General features: G+C 30.4%; 2 protein-coding genes across 3 annotated transcripts in view; one reads left to right on the top strand and one right to left on the bottom strand.

The window, feature by feature from the left end:
* Positions 1-11646, bottom strand: part of LOC139520413 (protein SFI1 homolog) — a 32851-nt gene extending 21205 nt beyond the window's left edge. The window contains exons 1-9 of one of the 2 annotated variants that reach the window (XM_071313008.1): positions 11316-11636; positions 5730-5890; positions 5630-5675; positions 4698-4769; positions 3612-3722; positions 3121-3215; positions 1865-1982; positions 656-758; positions 167-323 (exon numbers count right to left, since the gene is read on the bottom strand). In XM_071313008.1, coding sequence (XP_071169109.1) covers positions 167-323; positions 656-758; positions 1865-1982; positions 3121-3215; positions 3612-3722; positions 4698-4769; positions 5630-5675; positions 5730-5890; positions 11316-11551 — 1099 coding nt within the window. In that variant the 5' untranslated portion in view covers positions 11552-11636. The other variant, XM_071313007.1, reaches the window with a different exon arrangement.
* A 213-nt stretch (positions 11647-11859) lies between these two features.
* Positions 11860-23561, top strand: LOC139520414 (BLOC-1-related complex subunit 7-like). The gene is made up of 5 exons (XM_071313009.1): positions 11860-12046; positions 20649-20711; positions 21700-21743; positions 22310-22330; positions 22813-23561. Exons 1-5 carry the CDS (start codon positions 11927-11929, stop codon positions 22862-22864), a joined length of 300 nt encoding a protein of 99 aa, XP_071169110.1. The 5' UTR covers positions 11860-11926; the 3' UTR covers positions 22865-23561.
* Positions 23562-24320: the final 759 nt, after the last annotated feature.

The following is a 24320-nucleotide window of genomic DNA, read 5'->3' as shown; positions in this document are numbered from 1 at the left end:
AGTCTAGTGTGAATAATTTCAACAGTTTGGAAAAGGGGTCCAACTTAACCATTTCCTATCACATCTTTTGTTTTTATCATGAAAAAAATTAATGATTATCAATTAATGTTATTGTGCATCATAAACCACTACCCCTTCTTTTTTTATTATATTTTGTATTGCCCACCTTTTTCTTTTTGCTTTTCTTTCTTCATGGTCCAGAATGCCATCCATGCCGTCAGTGCTCTTTGCATGGTATAAAATTTGTTATGTCTTACAGCCAACTTGGCTTTGTTGTGTAAAACTTGTCTTTTCTTGTAAGCATCACACCAAATCAACCAGTGCTGAATAAATTAGTAACAAAGTATTTTACACATGAACTATAACATTTGATAAGGTGATAGATATAATCTGATTCATGACACAGAGTTTGAAAAAAAGAAGGGATCCTCAAAAATGTTTTATGTTCTTCACAAAAATATGGTGCAAAACAAGTATATCTGATTTTACTGATTCCATTCTAAAATCATCATTCTTACATATTGTAGTGATTTCCCAAAGATATAAAGTTACAAGTGAACTTTCAAGAGGAATAATAAAATTTAAATTGTTTTGAAATTTTAAATCATTGAATTTCTACACTAATTCAAATGACACGTCCAATCATTGTCTTTACCTGTACTTGAAGACGATAAGCCCAAAACTGAAGAGCTATAACATCAATATTCTTTCTGTGTTGTTTCATATCAAATCTTTCTTTCCAAGCATGCCATTTTTTTCTGAAATATTTAAAAAAAAATCAATAAATATATTAACATGACACAAAATTTTAACTTGATTTGAACTTGAACAATATGCATTTAGAAAATACTGTAGATTTCTAATGTTCTTGATTTAGATGATTGGTTTAATATTTTTTTTACAATTGTTTCATATCAAAAACCTATCACAAACAATGAACGGAAATATTCATGAATGAAATATTGTACTTTCAATACTTCGTTATGATCATTAATTCCATTTATATTTACAAGTTTGATTTTATTAAATTAAGTTTCCTTTAAAAATCAAATCTAACAAATACTGTTGAAATTATATGTTGTACTCTATATGTAAACTTTTTTTTTTGTATTGTTAGACTGCTGTCTCATTGACATGTATCCTTTTCTATCTTAATATTGACAGGGTTTAAAAAAATCAGTAAAAACACATAAAAATACAAACTTTAAAACCCATCCTTTCTCTCCATAATTTTTTTCTTCAATTTTATATTACATTTTTCATTATATATTTCAATCTATTGCAATATGAGTGAATATTATTTTCAATAAAAAAAAAGGATGTGTTTGAGACACAAATCCCCCCTGTCAAGATCGGAAAAAAAGAAACAGACAGAGGAAAAGACAGAAAGAAGGATGGTCAAGGGTTACAAAAAGGTAAGAATGTAATCCTCCCTACGTCACCATATCTTTATATTAAAAGGAATCTGAAAATGAATTAAATGTAGACAAATGTTCATTTTTAAAGAGACAAAAATGCCTCTGTAATCTCATTGTAGCTTGCCCTCCTGGAGTGTAGCACTCCACAGCTGGGTCTAATCAAGGAATCAAAAATTGGTATTTTCTGTTTCTTAGCTAAGCATGGGCCACATATGAGTAAGACCATAGACTGGCCGTATTCAGATAAAATTGAGAATAGTCTGAATAATGTGATATGGTAGAGTATCTTGTCGTCCTGCATACTGCTTCTTTGTAAAACTAGTATGTTAAAACTTCAGCTCAGCATGTAGGTGCTGCTGGATAGTTACAGAATTCTATCATTAAATAAAGAGATAAACACACTAGAAGTAAGTGTTTTTCTTACAAAAATACTACAATGTACTTACTTTACAAGACTATTTTCATAAAACTGAGTAGCTTCAATGTTCTTCTTATTTTTCAGTTTCTGTGACAATGTAGATCCCTTCCATAAGTTTAGTGCATTCTTAAGAGTTTGATTAGTATCTATAGTCAACGAAAAAGAAAATATAGTTGTGCAATTTATTTTAAATCTGTGATTTAACAGTATTGAATTAGATTTGAAGAAATCATTATTATGCATGTACCTTAAGATTTGTGATGCTGTTTCAAATTAACTCAAAAAATTTACACTCTCGCCGCGATAAATACTTTCTGTACTAATGCGGCATTGTCTCAAAATTTAGTTTGAAATCAAAATATTTCAAAGACACCTTAAAAGTTTATTGAGAAAATATCACAATGCAAATATTTCGAGGGACACTAGTTCTAAAATTCAGTTGACATAAAAGAGAAATATTTTGAGAGACCAGTAGTTCGGCTCAAAAATCTGAAGTTTGACAGATCAAGGGACACAACTCTTGCTTCACTTGGTCAGGATAAAATGAATCAGGATGAATCAATATTTTGGTCTAAAATTGATGTATTTGAATGTTATGGCCTTTTACTATTACATTGTATAATAACATTTTATATATTTGTCTCTTATTTATTTCTCTCTAAAGTTACATGTTTTTAATGTGGTTTCAGCCAAAAAAGTTATTTCCAATTCTTCAAAGTGAATTCTCGTATACAATAGATTTTACAAAATAAAGATTTCTTGTCATTTTCTTTCATTTTAATCTGTTTCTGCACAAGAAAATATGAAAAAAATAAAGATGGTAAATAAAAGTTTTGAGTTGACCAACAATACAAATCTTAATCCCATTTTAGACATAACCAAGGTAATAAGTGTATGATTACGGTTAGATGTATTTAAAGCATATTAAATAATTTTTCATAAACTATAACAGAGAATAATTGATCATTTAACATGATCATCAAAGATAATTTCAGGTAAACAGTCCTGGAAAAAGAATTTCATAAATCAATACAGTGGTCAGTTACCAGAAACTTATTTTGACATTACGTGTATTAGTTCGATGATAATGATAATACTTTGAATGCATCAGTTTACATTCAAACAGTATATTTAGTTTTTGTCAACCGAAATTTTGACTCATCAGGACTTGATTCTGGAGTTGAAATACATGTTTCTATAGAAAACAATGAGAAAACTTCAACTCATCTAAAATTTCAAGTCATGTGAGTTTGAGACAAGAGTTGACTGCATATGTAAAATTACCATGTTTAACTGCAATTATCTCTTTCCCTTTTTCTTCCTTCTTGAAAACTATAAATTCTTTCCATGCTTCAAAGTGTTTTGTCCAAGCTAAGTATCTGAAAACAGATTATTGCAGACACTAAAGGATATTATTCTATTATATGTTTAGAGTAAATGGCCATGGTAAGTGTTTGACACTTGCAATTTTTATGAAATTTTCTACCAAACCTCACAAGCCCAGAGCTTTTAAATGTTTATATTTCACTACCCCAACATTTTCATGCTTTTACATGTCAAGAGTTTTCATCATGCATATTGTATTTTTTTCAAACTGGCACCACATATAGACAACCATAGATATAGGAAGATGTGGTATGAATGCCAATGAGACAACTTTCCATCCAAGTAACAATTTATAAAAGTAAACCATTATAATCATGTTTAACATACAATGCAATGGAACCAAGACTGAGTTTAACAATTGACCAATGTTGACGAAATTGTTAAGATACCTGAAATGGCACTCAGCTCTAACCATGAGTCTCCACTCTTTTCTAACATGCCACCACATATCATACCATTCATCAAAGGCTAATTTCATTAGGTGTTTCTGGTGATGATATCTGAAATAAACCAATACAAAGCTACTGAATACAGCATTTCAGAAACAATAATGCAAATTTCTTTCATTGTGTTTTTTTTCTTCAAATCCTTGAAATTTCTGTGTACCCTTGGGACAAGTAAACCGTATGAAATAAATCGAGCACTTAATTTTCAAACAGAAGAGTGATCTGATATGTGCTACAATTTCGGCCAATTTTGGTAGCCTAAAAAAAAATCATATTTACTTGTTGCCTTACCCTGATTTTGTTGCCATGCAACAACATCATTTAAAAAATAGCATTTTGTGTCAATTGAGTAAACCAGTTACAAATCCTATTACACTGGAGTGTTGTGTCTCATTTTATATATATATATAATATAATGATCTGCCCTGTTTTTATGCCCCATTAATGGGCATTATGTTTTCTGGTCTGTGCATCCGTCTGTTCTTTTGTTTGTACGTCCGTTCGTCTGTCTTATTTTAATGCCAAATTAGAGTTATTACCCCATTTTCATGGTCCACTGAACATAGAGAATGATAGTGCGGATGGGGCATCTGTGTAGTGGGGACACATTCTTGTTAAAATATGTTTTTATCCTTTTTAACTAAAATAGAACTAGGAAAAAATGGTAATAAGTACAACAGTAATGTTTTTGAAGATTGCCACTGTCAATTTAATCAAGTTAATCAAATTCCTGATTGCTTGAAAAATAAACTGTATTTCAGTATACAGTTGTGTAGCTCTTTCACAAAAATCCTAATAGTAAAAATACTCATAAGTCCTACACATTTCAGTATAACTTACAATCCCTTTTGATTGAAAGATTTTGTAAAAAGAGTCACTGAGGCAACTCTTCAAAAACACTACCATTAATGTCCTATCTTAATAAAAAGGTATCTGGATCTTTTGGCCACAAACTGTATATAAACATAAAATCCAATACACTTATATCATATATATATGTTATAATATACATAAAACGAGGATAATAACCTGGCTGTACTTGGCATCACTCTTCCAAATGTCTGCTTTTTCCATATCTGAGAAAATTTCCTTGCCAAACATCTGTAAAAAAGGATTTTAGTCAGCTTTGAACAGTTCAACTATTGAAATGTTGTCCAATATTTAAAATAAGATATATTTTAAACTGAAAATCACTTCCCTGCTACAAAATATTTAAATTTTTCTTCCTTTCAAAATTAATATATTGTATCTACATGTATCAGTATTATATAGGGTTATTGCATGAATATTGGGGAATATTGTCCAGAGTAGAATTTTATATTGCATGAGCTTGCGAGACAATGTATGGTTATTCTTTATATACTGCAACTCTTATAACTGTTCTAAATGAAGCATTTAGGGTAAAAAACATCATTTCTTAATTTTCAACGGAAGACGTAAAATTTCCACAAACCTGTATGTTTTATTGATGTCATAAATAAATATATATGTTCTACGAGGGACAATATTCCCCAATATTCATGCAATAACCCTTTTATTGTATAGCAATATAATATTTGAAAGTAAAAATTATTTTAAACTAAAATTTCGTCATTGATGATGTCATGAATTTTGAAGATTTATTGCACTATTGCAATACTAGAATTTATTGCACGCTAACTTTTGGTTACTTTCTGTGGGAAATATTATATTGCTATGCAATAATATAAATTATCTATATCATTGGGACAGATGATAATTTTGATGAAACAGCTTAGCTTAGGAGTAGATTTCTTATACATGCACATGTTTGTAGAAGAAGAAGCTCAAATATACATTATGTACTTTAAAATAACAAAATATACACCATATACCTTATTCTTAGTTCCTTCACTCTCCCACCTCTGTTCCAAGTATAACCTGTTTACCTTATTCTTAGTTCCTTTACTCTCCCACCTCTGTTCCAAGTATAACCTGTTTACCTTATTCTTAGTTCCTTCACTCTCCCACCTCTGTTCCAAGTATAACCTGTTTACCTTATTCTTAGTTCCTTTACTCTCCCACCTCTGTTCCAAGTATAACCTGGTTTGTAGTTTTTAATCTGAATTTTACTTTTACCACCATCTTTTCGTTCTCTTCTACGTTGTCTTGCAGCAGATATTGGAAGTTTGGATTTCTTTTGCTCATTGGCAACTTTATCTTGCTTTATTTCAATTGTTTGGGTTGCACTTAACTTATCTTTCCTAAAATAAAAAGGAAAACTTATAAATGTAATAAATATAAATTAATAAACAAAACAATACTGCAGTGTACAATTGAAGTTACATGATAATACTATACAAAAGAATACAAATCAGAGTATCACAATCAATGAGTCATGGAAAAGGTATCTCTCTTTGTACAGATAGGTAATGTTAGTGACTGCTGTGGATATTAAACTTGAAATTGATAGTAAATAGTTATTTATAGTACAATGTATAATTAATTTAATTATGTTCATAGTATACAGAAAAAATGTGAAAATAAATGAAATTAATAGAAAACATAAAAATAACGGATTTCGGAAAGAAAAGGGGAGGGCTTAAAAAGATTCTCCTGCCCCTAAGTACCTACATGTATGATCAAGACAGCAAATATCCTGTAATTATACGTTATTTAAAACTGTTTTGGCAAAATTTTAGTATAAAACCAATTTCTGAGGATCTTGGTCCAAGTCTAGTTAAAATCAAATGAAGATTGTTATATTATATACAACTCATATGATACATGTCATGAAACCATATAAAAGTCCTTTAATCACAGTTTTTTTCATCATCATAAGAGTATTTTTTATCATACAATTGATGGTCCAAATTGTCTTCATAGTCAATTTATAGATGGTCCAATTTGAACCCCAACAAAAGAATACAATGGGGAGTACATACATGTATACAGTTGTATTCTCAGTCTCAACCAAAAAAAAATTCCATCTACATATGCACTAGCAAGACTAAAACTATGATAAAGGTTTTATGTGACTACACAATAAGTTGAATAACTGGATTTATATTCAATGTACAATTCAGGATCAGGTTTAAATTCTATACAATTCAAATGATAGTAATGAAATTTTGCAAAAAATGACACTGGCTTCCTATTTCGTTTGCACAATGGATCTGTTTGAACCCTTTTTAAAGGTTTTGTGTTGAATAAGTTTTTAAACATGCTTAAGTTGGTGTACGTCGATATGTATTGCCATGAAATAAAAAAAATAAGTTTTTTTAATTGTTTTGCAATAAAGTGATATTCTAATAACATAAAAAAAAAATCTTTGTGAATTATTTTGACGAAATGAATTATGAATATTGTCATGCTTAACAAAATACTAAGTCATTTGTCGCTAAGACTTGTAAAAGAAAGGCAAAAGATTCCAAAAGGCTATCAAACTCATAACAATCTGCATAATCTTTTAAAATAATTATCTTTCATTTTTTTTTCATTTAAAATATTCATTATTTTTACTCCTACCAATCTAACTACTTGTATTTTACTTTACAAAAATCACATAACAATAATACCAAATAAATTTTGTAAATACCAATTAGCAGTAATCTGAAATTTCTATTCATGATAAATGTTTTAACACATACATCTAAAAAAAAAGAGGTATTTCAAATAATATAGGCAGCGTCTGCTTTGAAGGCTACGTGTACCTGCATTCGATTCTTATAATCAAAGAGCTGAAAGCTCTGAGGAAAAACTACATCACTGTCTCTAATATTGGGATATTTTTTATGCAAGTCTTGATTTTCACCTACCGTATTTAGTTTAACATTGCATTACATGTCTCGTAAGCATATAATTGATATTCATATATGTGTGTGTGTGAAGTGAAGATGACAACTGGCTGTCTTTTTTAGTACAAATGAATAGGTCAAGACTACCTGAATGATCCAGGGATCTCCATGGCCTGTTTAATGATGGTGCCCCGCCATCGTTCAAATGTCTTGCGCCATCTTCATGACCCGTACCATTGTTAAATTGGCTTCCGCCATTGTTCAAATCGTTTTTTATTGCCCAACACCATTTTTAGTAATTATAATTAAATGCATGTAATTGCTTAACCCCTAGGCTTTTAATCTTACAATTCAATGTAGTTTGAATGCCTGAGGGATATCTGAATTAAGATCGCTAATCACTTGTACCTGAGCTTGTATAGGTAGATAAAAAAAAACAGACAGGCGATTTCTATCTGAAGATAGACGATTCATTTATCGAATTATTCAATTTAGTTTTAGCAAATGCTTATGATAATTTAGATTTAATAAATAAATTAATAATCCAGTATCAAAGAAAACAGTTTAACATGTCGAACACATGCTTTTATTTTGACTTACACAATCAGCACCCCTTTTTTTAAGAAGTGCACAATAGGACAAAACAAATATTATTTCATCACAAATATCTCTAGTACTGCTGTAACGATAAAATAGAATTACTTTAAAAGTTAAATATTTACTGTGAAGAAATATTGTATCGTAATTCCGAATTCATTTCGTAGTTTACAATCATATTGATACATCCGTGTTTCCGGTTTATAATCAGACTCGAAAGATGCATGTTGCATAGAATAAATTTGCTAGATATGGTCATTAAAATCCTTTTATTAGGGGTTTGAAGGCTTGGTATTTGAATAGTAAAAAACAGCAATTAATGAAAATAATTTAAATAAGCACTGAACTAGCATGTTCAACATTCCTTACGTGGACATGGTGGAGGGATGAAATACTTTTCATCACGCTACACTGTACAGTGTAGACACGTTTTGTGATGATGAAAGTTCATCCATCGTTCAATTTTCATCCATGGAGATCCCTGTGATCTACTGTTTCCATTGACTACTGGCTGTTTACAAATAAATACCGTAGAACCGCTTGTATAGTTAGCACTGGTACATAGTCTAAACCCCCTTCTCCCCATGAAATTTTAGGTAAAAAACCTTTTTGTTACTGTTAGAAAAGGTATTATGAAACTCCGGTAATTTCTGTTTCTGTTGGATAATAGCCCCCTTCAACAAACTGAAGATTCTGCTATATATGTTTCTGAAGAGTTCTGTTTCTTGGGAAAACCTGTTTTCCATCATCAAACAGAAGCTGAAACTGCTTGTAAATGATTCTAGAACACTTCATGATTGTTAAAATAAGTTTAATTCACTTAAAAAAACAATTTAGAAACTTGTGTATGTTAAACATGGTGTAAAAGGCACGTGTAAAAGGAGAAATTAACCGGTGAGAGTCGAAATTCCATACATGACAGATATCACTAGAATACAACATTGAAAGTAAAACAGTTCCATCCTTTTTGTAAAACAGTCTTTAATATACCTATTACATTAATGTTTGAAGGGTCTTAAGCTAATACAAACCATATTAGTCATTATCGCACCGCGGGTAAATTATCACGTTGTGATTGGTTTAAAGACGTCATGTGGTGACCCCCTATGAGACCTTAGGGGGGTAGTAAATTTCATAGGGGGTTCATGACGCATTAATGGTGACATCATCTATTGATGTTGTTGTGTTTCATTGTTTATTTTTTCAACAAAACGCAGCAGAAAAAGTACAGCGTGTGATAAATTCGTTATACGGTTAACTACTGACCCCTACCGATCCATAGAGGGTGAATAAAATCCATAGGGGATTGGGCCTCCGCCCTCACCCCCTATGGATTTTACTGACCCTCTATGGATCCGTAGGGGGTCAGCAGCGAACCAAAACGGAATGAACAATAACCGATTACATTTTGTAGTGTAAAAATTCTAAGCTGGTTTACGGTTGTCTTTTTTACTATGTTTGTATTGTTTCAATCAAGCAGATACCAGTTTATTTCAACCAATGCATTGAAAAGAAACGAGAAATTTGTAAAGAAAGTTTTAGTTTTTATATTTATCAGTATTAATTTGATATTGAAAAGAAATAACTTATTAACATGATTAATATGGATGAGTTAAAATTATTAGTATATTTGATGAGAGCACCCTCTACAATATCAATAACAAAGATGGCAGAACGTAAACAAACCACCTTGCCGCAGGTCAAGATTTTTTTTGTAAATAAAATAAAGTATGTTAACTGGTTCCCATCTGACTACAGCACTTTGTTCGAGCGTATGGTAATACAAGCAGATTCCAGTTAGTATGTAAAATAGTAAATATGAAACCGAGTGCGGTAGGCGGAGATATAAGCGACTACCGGTACTGGTCAATGGTAACGGAAACATGCAGCTGAAAGCGTCATTTTCCAATAAACTGTCATATGATTGGGAATGAAACGTGAAACATACACGAAAATTATAAATGCACGTTAAAATTATAAAGTTTTACTGATTTCAGAGTTCACAAAAATGGTCGGTCCTATCGGTCAAAATTAGGCTCGGACCAGTGTTTTGAAAGCTAGTGCCGGTCCTAATGACCGATGTAAAATCGGCCGTTGCAGTGCCTTTTTTTTATTGGTAATTAGTTGTACCGCAACTAATTCCAATATGTGTTAACATCGGTCTTCAGATGTACCTGCTACTAATTTCCGGTACTGGTTTCCTGTTATAAACAAACTGAAACCTATGGAAACCAAAGTGCCGATCTACACGTGGCCTGCTAAATTTGTTCATGGCAAACAATCGCCGATTGAAATCTTAGATGGAGATAACAAAAACTGAGAAAAATGAATCAGATGATGAAATGGATAGAGAAAATGACTTTAATTAAGAACAATCAGAAGATCAGAACTGGTCCTTCATTATTAATTTGTCCGTGGCTGTGAAAAATAAAACTAATAATAATAAAGTTGTTTTTGGATAAAATATGTTATTATTTTTATTTTAGGATCAAATTGACAGATTTTTTTAGGACTGGCTAAAATTTTGTAGGACTGACAAATAATCTTGCTTTGTCGGTCCCATGACCGACGGGTCAAACAAAGTTTTCGCAAACTCTGTGATTTGGACAAATATACATGTATGTTAAAAAAACTTGATGTGAAAGTTATATATTCTAATCAAATTTGAACCAGAAACAATAATTTTAGAACATCTAAAAATATAGTTTAAATGTATACTCAAACTAATATGCATTTACATTTAACATGTTTAATTTACATTTATCATGTTTATCTGACTAATACAATGTAATACATTAAACATGTTAAATACAAATTAAAAAATATTGTTTGCCATTCTATTCACTGAAATCACAAAATCAGGAAATAATCGATAATTTGTGTATCTTTTATTATAAAATCGGTTGCAGGTAACCAATCTTATAATACATTGTCATATAATTGGGAATGAAATGTGAAACAGAAAGATACACAAAAATTTGGAATTTTATTAGAAAATAACTTTCACACTCAAGTTTTTCTAACATATATTTATTCAAATTCAGTATAATTTTATTCTTCTAACGTCATGAACGTGCATTCATAATATTCATGTATCTTTCACGTTTCATTCCTGATCATATGACAGTTTATTTTAAAAACAGTTAAATGTATGTCAAGCCTACAAAGGACCTGGGGTGTGAAGAGCTGTAGAACCGTAGCTCATAGGTCTATGAGCTACGGTTCCACAGCTAGTGTGCAAACAGACAGTGTTTTATAAACAAACAAACTTGATACTGTAATCAATCAAACAAACCGATTTCCATGTTCACTTGTGTTTACTATGAAAGGATCAGCACTCAATTTTTCCAAGCCTTCTTCGGCCCTTTTCAGCAATTTCATTCTTTCTGCATGAACTGCCAGGTGCGCGCTGAAATCAGACAATAAATTTTCCTTGTTTGCTGTGTCAGGCTGACTTGTTTCCCCATTCCTGTCATGTTGATCCTGTCTTTCTGTTTGATTTGTTCCATGATGTAGCTTATGCAAAGACATCTGCCTTTAAAACGACTTATTTCTTAAAAAACATTAATGGTTATCAAGTCAAGACACATTTCTGGCGCCATTTGTAAACATTGGAATGTAATATCAAGACCGACCACCGGTCGAGTCGTGAAATTCCGACTCTTTTTGTTTTCCAAGTGATTAAGGAACTTCCGTGCACGCTGTAAGTCTCTCGGAATATATTTTTTCATAGATCCCTTCCCTATTTTACTAGTGATACTAAAATTAGTTGAAAAATACATATTTTAGTAACTCTTTTCCGGAATAAATTCATCATTTTTTTCTCATCTGACTTCTTTATTCGTGGAGTTTTGAAACATCCGGTTTTACTTTCATTTTCTCTTTTCCTTCATAAATTATTTTAAAATGTCTTCAATGCAATGGAACCAAGAGACAAAAACTAAATTAAACGAGAAAGTGACAACAAACATTTTGGATATGGCATCTCTGGCAAGGCAATTAGTAAGATCTTCTAGATCGAATGAGGTAATTGCTTGTTGACATGATGAACGAAAAGCAAATGGGTAGAACACAGGGGCTTCGTATGGATAGTAAACCCGGCAATTGTAACAAGCCCCTGTGGGTAGAATTTCAAATAAATCTTTTTTTTTATGTTTTAAGAGTTGATTTTAATGTGGTTTTTTTTTAAAGATTGGAACTTGTTCTAAATCTTTCTTAAGGCACTGGCCTCTCTAACAACACGACAGGTTAGCTACTTAATGTATTCACTGCACTGAAATACAGTTCCCTATAGGCTATAGTTCTCATGTATGTGCAAATAATACACATATAAACTGTGAAAAAATGGGTATATTTTTGGAGCAGTTCATTAAAGAATGTATGTCATTAAAGACCAAACAGCCTATTGTTTATGCGCATCAACTAACGCAACTTGGTAGTGACATAAAAGCTCTATGACGTTGTTTCTAGCAATAGAAAGACGTCAAATTATAACGTCCTATTTCACGTTTTTCACGGATTCCAACATGGTGTACGCTTAAAAATAAGTCCTTCAAAAAAGAAAAGAAGAGGAATTAAGCATCGTGCTGATATCTTGTTGAAATTTAGCACAAATGGACACAAAAGATACTACACTATATTTAACCTTCTTTCTTATATAGAAATAATAAAATATAAATTTTGATATCGACTTTTTGTATTTGCGCTGATCTACATATATTTTTTTTATTCTTTCAGATGCGTAGATTTTGTCTTATATTCTGATATTTGTGCCGATCTGCATTTCATTTTTTTTATTCTTTCATTTGCGTAGATTTTTCTTTCGTTTGCGCCGATTGTGTACAGGTTTATAAGATAGGTGAAAGTTATTTTCATGCACAATTTATGGGCATTGTGATTTCTGGTATGTGCGTCCGTCTGTCCCGCTTCAGATTAAAGTTTTTTATCAAGCTGGTTTTTAATGAAGTTGAAGTCCTATCAACTTAAAACTAAGTACACATGTAACATGTTCCTTATGATATGATCCTTCTAATTTTAATGTCAATCTTTCATATATTTCAAAAGTTGAGTATTCAGAAGGTCAGGCCGATAAACAATTATTCCTAGAAGTTTTGACATGCTGGCAACATATGCATGTAACTGATGTCTGGATGATTCTCGTAAAATAATGTCAGATCTTGCAATGAAGTTCAAATTTATTTATACTGCTTATTTGACAAAATCTTATAGTAAAAATAAAATTATGACAAAGGGTCATTGTCGTTTGTCATTTGATTCATTTCAAATTGTCTTAAAGGGAAATGATAAACATTTCTCCAGATTTCACTGTAGCTTACATCTAATTTCCTAATGTATGTAGATCATCACTTTGGTTAGCTAGCTTGCTTTGTTTGTATATTTTGTATATTATTGTATTTTGATAACGTCCAATTGAATTTCAATATCATATATACAGGTTTGCATACCTATATATGAAGATGTCAATAATCTTAATTACAAAGCTTGAATAAAAATTTATACAAAGCAAGGAAGCCAACCAAAGGTTTACCCTACATGCATTAGGAAATTAGCTGTAAGGCAAAATATATTAATAAAATTAATACTTAGCGAATGTGAATTAAAATTAAAATTTTCGGTGTTTAAAACTATATTTTTGTTAATTTATCTTATGACAAAATCAATTGCTCCAAGAATAATATCCAACACACAATCTCTCCCTTTCATTTAGCTACAACTATGACCAGAAAGATTGAAAACAAATTTCAATTTTCAATGCTGGAAACAACCTTGTCTTTGTTTTAATTTCCAAAATGAGAAATTTATATTTATAACATTTTATCCTGTTGAAGAAATCTTATTTTGTAGTTTTCAACGGAAAATTATTTCGAAATTAATTTTTGATTAAAAACTTTTTGCATTTTATATTTACTGTCTCGTTTATTCAAAACACGTAAGGTAGTAATAACAGGGATTGCATTTTATGATAGATGTATAACGTTTTAGAATCAAAAACTTTAATTCATATATTATACCTATATTTTTAATTTCCTTAAATCTTACTATTATTCAGAAATAATGAATTCACAAACTAGATGGAATAATTTCTATACTTTCATCTTAGTCGTGAAAAATAATGGTATAAAGAAGTCCGCCCATGCTTTTGTATGTCCGTCTGTCAACAGTCTTGAATGAGTTTAATTGTTACGGCAAACTTCTAAAATTGACGCGAAAAAAAAACGCACACATCTAGTCTGATATAGTCAAATACTCTGTAAGTTAGTTAGTACCATCTTTCATTTCTTTTTTTATTTTCAATAATTTTGCTAATGAGGGACAGAGGACAAAAACAGACTTTCCTAACAAAAACCGCGTGAAAGTTATTTCAAACAATTTTCCATTCCGACTGATGGTGTTTCTGAAGGTTAATGTTGTTCGGCAACAACATCTTATTCATAAGATCTGATACTGATACATGCATTTAATCTCTGGTATTACCGGATAATAAAGTTGGTGAATATAGTTGTTAGTCTTGGAAATTTAAATGTGGGTTTCAAACGTCCAATTTGCGATTTTTTTTCAAACAGTGCGCCAGCAAGGAAAGTTTGTACTATGACGTCAGATGCAATGTTCTGAAGAAAGACAATTCTTTTCTTCAAAACGAACAAGAAAAAAACATAAAAATTGCTCATAACTTTTTTGAAAGGTCGGTGACATACACTTTTTTTTGCTTTATTTTGAAGAGTACACATGGCACTTTCCTTCTTGAAATTTTTATGAATAAATCACAGGTAGATTTTTTTAAATACTGGAAACGTTTTTCATTTTTATGTTTTATTTTTGACGGGAATGAAATAAATCATATTTTTAAAGATCAAAACAATATGAGTTTTAAACTCTTGAACCTGTATTTGATAGATACAAATCTACGTTTTAACGTGAAACAAGAATTTTGCTTGTAGGTTTGATATAAAGGATTTTATTGAGAGTTTAGATAACAAGCAAATATTATGTTAATATTCGGGAAAACACGAAACTGAGGTTGCTATAGTGACAAAACTAAGTCGGTGACCCCAATTTTTTTCATCATATTTTGTTCCTTAAATCATGAAATACCTTCACACAAAGTTTTAAGGAAAAATCACTGGTAGAAATGAATAGGCTGTTTGGTCTTTAAGGTGTGTTCATGTGCAGGCTTTTTTAATTAGTTTGATTAAGTAATTGAGTGTTGATACAATACTAGTATAATTGACAACTGTCATTATCACCAAACAACCAGAGACAAGGTGGACCTTTAATTACAATATCCCACCTCCTAAACTGCCAATCAAATTGACCACATTACTTATCAACCTCAGTCTTACCTAATTTTACAGACTTAATATAAATCTCAATACACATTTCCATTCTCAATTTTACAGATATTCGGCCTCATAATTGATTACACAAATGTATATATTATTATATTAGGTGTTTGATATATAAGGATGATAGATTTATCCATTGCCTATTACTTTTGATCTACACTACATAAAGTGATTCTGAATTATGTCTGAAAGATGAATGATTATTTAAGAATTAGCAAGATCTTTAAAAAAAACTGTAAATAAAAATATAAATATGAATATAAAAGGTATTCAAGTAAGGTCTATAATATACTTGATAAATTTGATGAAATTTTTCAAACTACTCTTCCAATCTTTCCATGAGTGATATCCATCACTTTGATTTTCTGTTGCTACCGATGTTTTATATATAATATAAGTTGGATAAAATCTTCAAATTTCCCCCTTAAGGTATTGTTGTAATATTGTGTATAATATATGACTTTCAATTTCAAGCACTTTCCTGTAAATTTCCCATGTAACATTATGCTTATGTTATCACACCACAGTTAGGACAGTAATTAATTGTTCTGTGATGTAAATAATGTCTATTGATCTTGGGTCAACATAGTCACTGGTGTAACTCACTTTTAAAAAACAACTTGAAATTGATGTATTGAACACATTACATGGATAATAGAGGGACAACATTTAATTATTGTATGTAATTTTTTGTCTAAAACACAAATGCATTTAATAGAGATTTTTGTGTAAAAGTGTATATATATATGTAAAAAAATAAATCTGTATTTGTACTATCATAAACATGATAAATGGCACATTTTTCAAACATTAACGAGACAAAATCTGAAAAAGTCTAATTTCCATGTCCCGTCTTTCACCAGCAAATAATTACATAAGATGTATGTTTCATTACAATACATTATTCTGATTGGCTAACTGCACATCATGTGTTATTCCTTAGGCAATTGCATTACTCAATAAAACTTATCATTCATGATAACACGAGGTCTGGACAACAATAAAGTGCACAGGTGAATTAAATTTAAAAAAATGATAAAATTCATGTTTTCATGATCCAAGCTAAAAAATGTAATTATAAGTATTGAATGCTTCTTTTTATACGACCGCAAAATTTGAAAAATTTTTCGTCGTATATTGCTATCACGTTGGCGTCGTCGTCGTCGTCGTCGTCGTCGTCCGAATACTTTTAGTTTTCGCACTCTAACTTTAGTAAAACTGAATAGAAATCTATGAAATTTTAACACAAGGTTTATGACCACAAAAGGAAGGTTGGGATTGATTTTGGGAGTTTTGGTCCCAACATTTTAGGAATTAGGGGCCAAAAAGGGCCCAAATAAACATTTTCTTGGTTTTCGCACTATAACTTTAGTTTAAGTGAATAGAAATCTATGAAATTTTGACACAAAGTTTATGACCACAAAAGAAAGGTTGGGATTGATTTTGGGAGTTTTGGTTCCAACAGTTTAGGAATTAGGGGCATAAAAAGGGCCCAAATAAGCATTATTCTTGGTTTTCGCACAATAACTTTAGTTTAAGTAAATAGAAATCAATGAAATTTAAACACAATGTTTATGACCACAAAAGGAAGGTTGGTATTGATTTTGGGAGTTTTGGTCCCAACAGTTTAGGAATAAAGGGCCCAAAGGGTCCAAAATTAAACTTTGTTTGATTTCATCAAAAATTGAATAATTGGGGTTCTTTGATATGCCGAATCTAACTGTGTATGTAGATTCTTAATTTTTGGTCCCGTTTTCAAATTGGTCTACATTAAGGTCCAAAGGGTCCAAAATTAAACTTAGTTTGATTTTAACAAAAATTGAATCCTTGGGGTTCTTTGATATGCTGAATCTAAAAATGTACTTAGATTTTTGATTATTGGCCCAGTTTTCAAGTTGGTCCAAATCGGGGTCCAAAATTAAACTTTGTTTGATTTCATCAAAAATTGAATAATTGGGGTTCTTTGATATGCCAAATCTAACTGTGTATGTAGATTCTTAATTGTTGGTCCCGTTTTAAAATTGGTCTACATTAAAGTCCAAAGGGTCCAAAATTAAACTAAGTTTGATTTTAACAAAAATTGAATTCTTGGGCCTCTTTGATATGCTGAATCTAAACATGTACTTAGATTTTTGATTATGGGCCCAGTTTTCAAGTTGGTCCAAATCAGGATCCAAAATTATTATATTAAGTATTGTGCAATAGCAAGAAATTTTCAATTGCACAGTATTCAGCAATAGCAAGAAATCTTCAATTGCACAGTATTGTGCAATAGCAAGAAATCTTCAATTGCACAGTATTGTGCAATAGCAAATATTTTCAATTGCACGGTATTGCACAATAGCAAGAAATATCTAATTGCACAATATTGTGCAATAGCAAGAAATTCCAATTGGATTTCAATTGGAGTTATCTTTCTTTGTCCAGAATAGTAGTTGAATCAACTTAAATCATTGTTTTATACAATATACAATGTATATTCACTTTTACTACCAACTGATAGATTAAAACAATCTTTACCATTCAGTAATAACAAGCACTTTTTTTTACATTTTAATATTTTATGATGTATTTAAATGAGTAGTTATTGTTGCAAACTTCATTAGAAATTTGAATTGAGATCAGTTTTGAAATAAGGGAAAGGGGGATGTGAAAAAAAAATTGGGGGGTCAATTTTTTTCATTTCAGATTTCATAAATAAAAAGAAAATTTCTTCAAAATTTTTTTGAGAGGATTAATATTCAACAGCATATAGTGAATTGCTCAAAGGCAAAATTTTTTGTTTAAGTTCATTAGACCACATTCATTCTGTGTCAGAATTCTATGCTGTGTCAACTATTTAATCACAATCCAAATTTAGAGCTGAATCCAGCTTGAATGTTGTGTCCATACTTGCCCCAACCGTTCAGGGTTCAACCTCTGCGGTCGTATAATGCTGCGCCCTGCGAAGCAACTGGTTGTAACTTCATAGGGTTGTAAAAGCGTTGACCGTGCACACATTTTTAGAATGAAGCACTTCCGCGCTTCATACAAAATGTACTTCGGTCAACGCTTTTACACCCCAATGAAGTTACAAAAAGCAGCATTCAATTCTTAATTATTTTTTTATTCAGGCATCTTTATGGAAAATTTTAAGTTTCAGTATTAACTAGAGTACATAATGCACCCAATTAAACATTCTCTTTAATATTTCTTCTAATAAAATATTATAATTTAAATGTTCAACCCCCCAAAAAATCATGTTATTTTCTGAAAATTAAATCATTCAAAGAACATCTATATTAAGTAAACAGCCTTCTGATTTTCACAAATCTGATAGATTATATAAAAAACTTCTCCATTACTGGTCTGATTTTGTTATAACTAAAGCATGTAAGAAAATTTTGCATTTTTAAGGGTCTTTTAAATGTTGTCCCCAGGGGTAATTTCCCTTCTGTTACCTCTGGGTATTTTTCACCTGGGTCAACATAGTCACTGGTCAACATAGTCACTGGTGTAACGTTTGAAAGACCAAAAATTTATTTCTTGTAATTCAATGTGAAGAACATCATTTCCTGAATGTATGACTCCATATGTTTAGGTGAATAGCAGCCAGTTTGAAAAATCTGAACTCCCCAAAGATCAGACTTTAGAGAAAAATAATTTTGTTGTTCTCTCCTGTTACAGCCTTTTTGTGTACCTTCTGAGAATATTTCATTGTCAGCACTATAACAGTCCATATATGCTTTTATAGTATCTTATCAAATTGATATGTAAATGGACTTAAACTTCTACACAATTCGAGTAAATGAACAAAAAGTACTGTGTTATTCCTTTCTGTTACGTTCTGTCATGTTACTTTATAAAAAGTAACAGCATAACCATAATCAGTAACAGGAAGGATGTGCAAGACAATTTCACTGATGAATCAAAACGTTAATCTACTATATGCCAACCATTTCATTTCATATAAGTTATCATCACCATATTAAATAAATTTCAAAATAATATACAGTATATTGAATGAAAAAATAGGTTTTTTGCTTTTGATAACAGCAGAGAACATTGTGCAATTCTAGTATAGTAGATAGTAACAGAAAGGAATTTATTTTAGAATTTTTCATTACCTAGACAGATTTTTCACCTTGCAAATACAGTTTCAAAGGATAAATGACATTGTTTGCTCAGTTATCTTCCAATTGTTACCAATCTGAAATAATGTATTTTTCTTAAACTATAAAATAAAGCATTTTTTTAGAAATAAAATCCTTTCTGTTGCCAACTCTGTCCTGTTACTCAAGATTCTTTCATGTTACTGACATATCTAACTATATTTTAGTATAATTCTAAACCTTTTGTATTGCAAATGCTTAAATCAATAATTGGCATTTGTTTAACTATTGCAGGATATACAAGTAAACCACAAAGAATGTCTTAAAATTATTCCTTATTCCCATTAGAAACTTTTTTAAATTGATTCACTTTGGTAACAGGAAAGAACTGGATTTTTTTTGTACATTTTAAAAATTGCCATTGATACCACATTTAACAATTGTTTGAATTACAGACAACAGTTCCTAGATCCTCAATGTGTGTTCTTCGATTTGTGCTATAAAAATACTGGGTCTAAAGACATTTTTTTGGTTTTTTCTTATTGCCAAAAATTAGACTTTTTTAGATATTGTCTATATATATGTTCATCTTCCTGTAAGCGGCCACCATCAATTGATTGAATATCCTGCTACATTTTTTTAGTGCGGGCAGGAAAACAAGTTTAAAATTGAATACAAAAATAAACAATAAAACTGGGTGTAATTTATAAACAGTTGCAAATAAAAAACATGTCTCTTAATTTACTGATGGAGCTGGCAGAGCCTTGAAAGATTCAGGACTGAATTTTAAAAAACTGAACAAAGTGTATGTTTTCCGATTTTGGAAGATGTGCCAGTTTCTATTTACAAGGGTGACATAGTAGTTCTATATTATCACAGGAAAAATAATTAGGAAACATTTTTCATTCTTTCCAACCATTACATATTTATTGAATTTCAGTTAGACTTTTAAGTATCAATTTAATTTTCTGTCATACTTTGTGATTGCTTTTCACTTCTGGCCAGATTTTTATGTCTTGATTTTGTCACTTCACTAGGGTTTGCATTATATATCTAGTGTAACCTTATTTAATACATGTAATGTTATAAAAAAAAAACCTAAGAAATTCACAAAAAAGACATATACTAATGATCATGATGATAGAGCAATGGTTTTATTATTTTCATTTTTAGCTTCTTGCACAAGCAGCAAAGAATTTTTCCTGCCAAGAACAAATAATACAGAATTCTGCAAATGTAAGTTAAATTTTGTATTCAGCATTACAATATAGAAATATATAGGCATGTCAATAATGACAAATAGTAGAAAATTTATAAAGAAAGAGATCAACTTTACTCAATACTGAATATTTATAACAATTTAGCATGAAAATTACAAAATAAAAAAAGGAGATTATTTATGAAAGTTTATATATTATAATTATCTACCTTTATTTAACTTTTCTTTATTTTGAAGATTTTTAAGTAAAAGGTTAGATTTGAGAAGGAATACATAACACTTCATTTGTATATTAATACAATTTGAATATGTAAAATACAATCTTTTAGTGAATAAAAAAATGTAATTTACAATGTAGTTCTTTAGCATCAAAAACAGTTGGCATAAATTTTTGTGGTTAAGAGAAAAGAAATGCTATTTTGAAGGGACAGCTTTTGTTATCATTAATGTTTAACCTATGATTATATCTCCCTTTAACCAACTAATTAATTCTAAAAAAAAATGGGATAAATTGTAGTGATGTAAGCAAATTTTTTTCTCAATTAAATCTTTGGACACATCGTCATCTATTCAAATTAAAGAAGATAGGTTAGCTAGATTGTTGTATATTCACTATAACATCATTTGTTTACTGACATTTCTCCATGTGTGTACAACATCAAGTTACTGATCAATAGGAGATAAAGTTCGAGACACCAATACAATCTTTGGAAAAAATAAATAATTACATTGAAATCTGAAGAAAAGTACCCAAGACAAACCTGCAGAATCCCTGCATCTCCCTCAAAAGTGTGTAAAGATCACCACCTTTGGGTGCAGGATTTTCTCACTGTGTTTAAGACACAATTTGGTGGCCTTCGGCTGTTGTCTGCTCTTTGGTCATGTTGTTGTCTCTTTGACATATTCCCAATTTCCATTCTCAATTTTTGTTTAAAGATTCAGATTCAGTACAAATATGTTAAAAATCATGTATCTGATAATACAGCTTTATGTTTTAAATTTCAGTCTTTAACGAAAATGCAGAATATCACAACACAGTTGGAATACCAGTAAGTATAAAACTAAAAATTAATAACTACAAGGCAAACAAGAATTTATATGTATGAGCAAACTAAATGATCTTAGACCCTTAAAAAAATAAGTATTGACATATCTTCGGTCACAATTTTTTCATTGGTTTTGGCATAGGTAGCATATTTTTGCAACAGTTAATGGATATTGGTAGTATGTAATCATGCCTTTTTACCATTTTTTAATTAGAAAACCAAACAAATTACTAGTAACATGATAGAGAAGTAGCAAAATTGTTATGAATAACACATATTATTGTAATACATGTTTCAACACTTACAAAGGAGATTAAAATTCCTGACATGGGACAGATACATGAACATAAATAAAATCACAAATACCAGTAAAACATAATGAAATATAAATAATACCAGTCAGTTTCTGAAGGCTGAAGATCAAAGAATTTATATATATAAACCTGCTGATATGAAATACTTGTTGTCATACCTTACATAGATCAGTCGCTTTACTTCCAAGTAGATTTCTTATAGTAATGTCATGAACGGGAAGAAACAATCATGTTGACATTTTTTTTACTTTTCAGAGAATCAGCAGTAGAGAGAAGGTAAGTCTGTATTCTGGTGTCCTTAATTCAATTTAACATTTATATTTTTGGTGCCTATTTTTCTCTATTCTTTTTGTCCTTTATTCTATACTATTTGTTTATTTTTCTCTATACTGTAAGGCCAATCAAAAACCTCAGTATTAGAAATTGATGTATTTTAATGATGAAATTCTACTTTACGAATTATTTTTTTTAAAAGAACACAAGTATCTGCATGTTGAATTTTTTCTGGAACAAATAAAAATCTGTTTTGTCAGCATGTCCTTTCCTCCATTTTTGATTAAGGTAGTTTAAATGAGATAAGGTTGGTTGAAAACTCAACCTTTGAGAATATTGGTTATATTTATGTTCCATCTAGACAATGGGTTAACCCTTTTAAATAACTTCTGAACATAAAAAATGATTACCAATTAAAAAAATCAATGTAAGAATCCTTAAGTAACTTACCTCCTTGAAACAAAAGTATATATCTTCTGTTTCAGTATGAGTACTATTGATGACATTCAAGATCAACTGAAAACTATACAGAGGTGAAACTATGGTGGACTTTGAAGTGTAATTCATTTGGAATTAAAACAAGACATTCATGATTTACTGACCATTCCAATTACAATTGTGATGAAGTAGAACTAATTTGATATGTGCTGATGAAAGGAGATAACTTGCTTTATTATTTCAGTCAGGTTCTGATTTTGTTTAATTATTTTTGGAAAAAGAAGAAGTTTCAGCCATATGAAGAACATTATACAATGTATGGACATCTTTATTTGTCACAAAATGGAATAGACATATTTCAATGTTCAAATTCTCCCATTTTTTTATGTATGTGATATCTAATTAATGTGCAATAGTAATACTTATATATGTACTGTAAATTCAGAAATTATTGCGAAAAATGCAACAGGGTTATAATCATGATAGTTGCAATAATTTAAACTGACATTTTGAAATTATTTGTATAAATTTAAAGCCATGGCGTTGTCAGTTTATTTTCGATTTATGAGTTTGACTGTCTCTCTGGTATCTTTTGTCCCTCTTTTAAACAGGATTTTTTTCAATGTCCCAAAATTTAAATTGTATTTTAGTCTAAAATGACAAAATCGCAATAAAAAATGCACGCAATAATGTGTGAATTTACAGTATTCAAATGTGATATTGTATCAAATTAATATATTATTATAAAATATACTATTATTAATAGACAAGAGTAAAACTTTTGTTACTTAGAAAGTGTCAATGGTGTACCCTAATCACTAAGCATCAGTAGTCAAAACTGTTAATTTCTGTTTATATGAAAATACTTGGAGATGTGGTATGATTGTCAATGAGACAACAATCCACCAAAGTTCAAATGTCTTTCTATGGTGTGATGTTACACTATTGTTTCAGATAAGGGTGAAGATTTGGTACCTTTAAAACGTTTAAACCCGCTGCAATTGTTTGCACATGTCCTAAATCAGGAATGTGATGTTCAGTAGTTTTCTCGTTTGAATAGTTTAAAACTAGTCTTCTTTGGGCCCTTTATAGCTAGCAATTTGATGTGAGCCAAGGCTCTGTGTTGAAGACCGTAATTTGACCTATAATGGTTTACTTTTATATATTGTGACTTGGATGGAGAGTTGTCTCATTGGCACTCATACCACATCTTCTTATGAAGAAAATAGCTATTCTTTTGAGGTCCTTAGGTTTCATAGCTGCTCACGTTTCTACATATGTATAAATTCTTGACTTTCAAATGTTTAGTTGTTAGCTAATGTTCCTGTTGAAGGTAAATCAAGAAAAGTGAATCAGACAAACATAATTTATGAAATGTTATTTTCAAAACCAATATTTAGGCTCATGATTATCTTCTTTATCAAGCGCTTTTTATTAATTTTACCGTTGTAAATTCCTGACCTTTCATTCTGTTTGACACACTACTAGTATCTAATATTTATGTTCCTGCACACTTTACAGAACTTTGTGATTGAATTTAGGATTTATTTGTTTC

The sequence above is a fragment of the Mytilus edulis genome, chromosome 4 (genome assembly GCF_963676685.1).
Source record: "Mytilus edulis chromosome 4, xbMytEdul2.2, whole genome shotgun sequence".
In the NCBI taxonomy this organism is placed as follows: Eukaryota; Metazoa; Mollusca; class Bivalvia; order Mytilida; family Mytilidae; genus Mytilus; species Mytilus edulis.
This window is presented reverse-complemented; position numbering and strand designations above follow the sequence as displayed.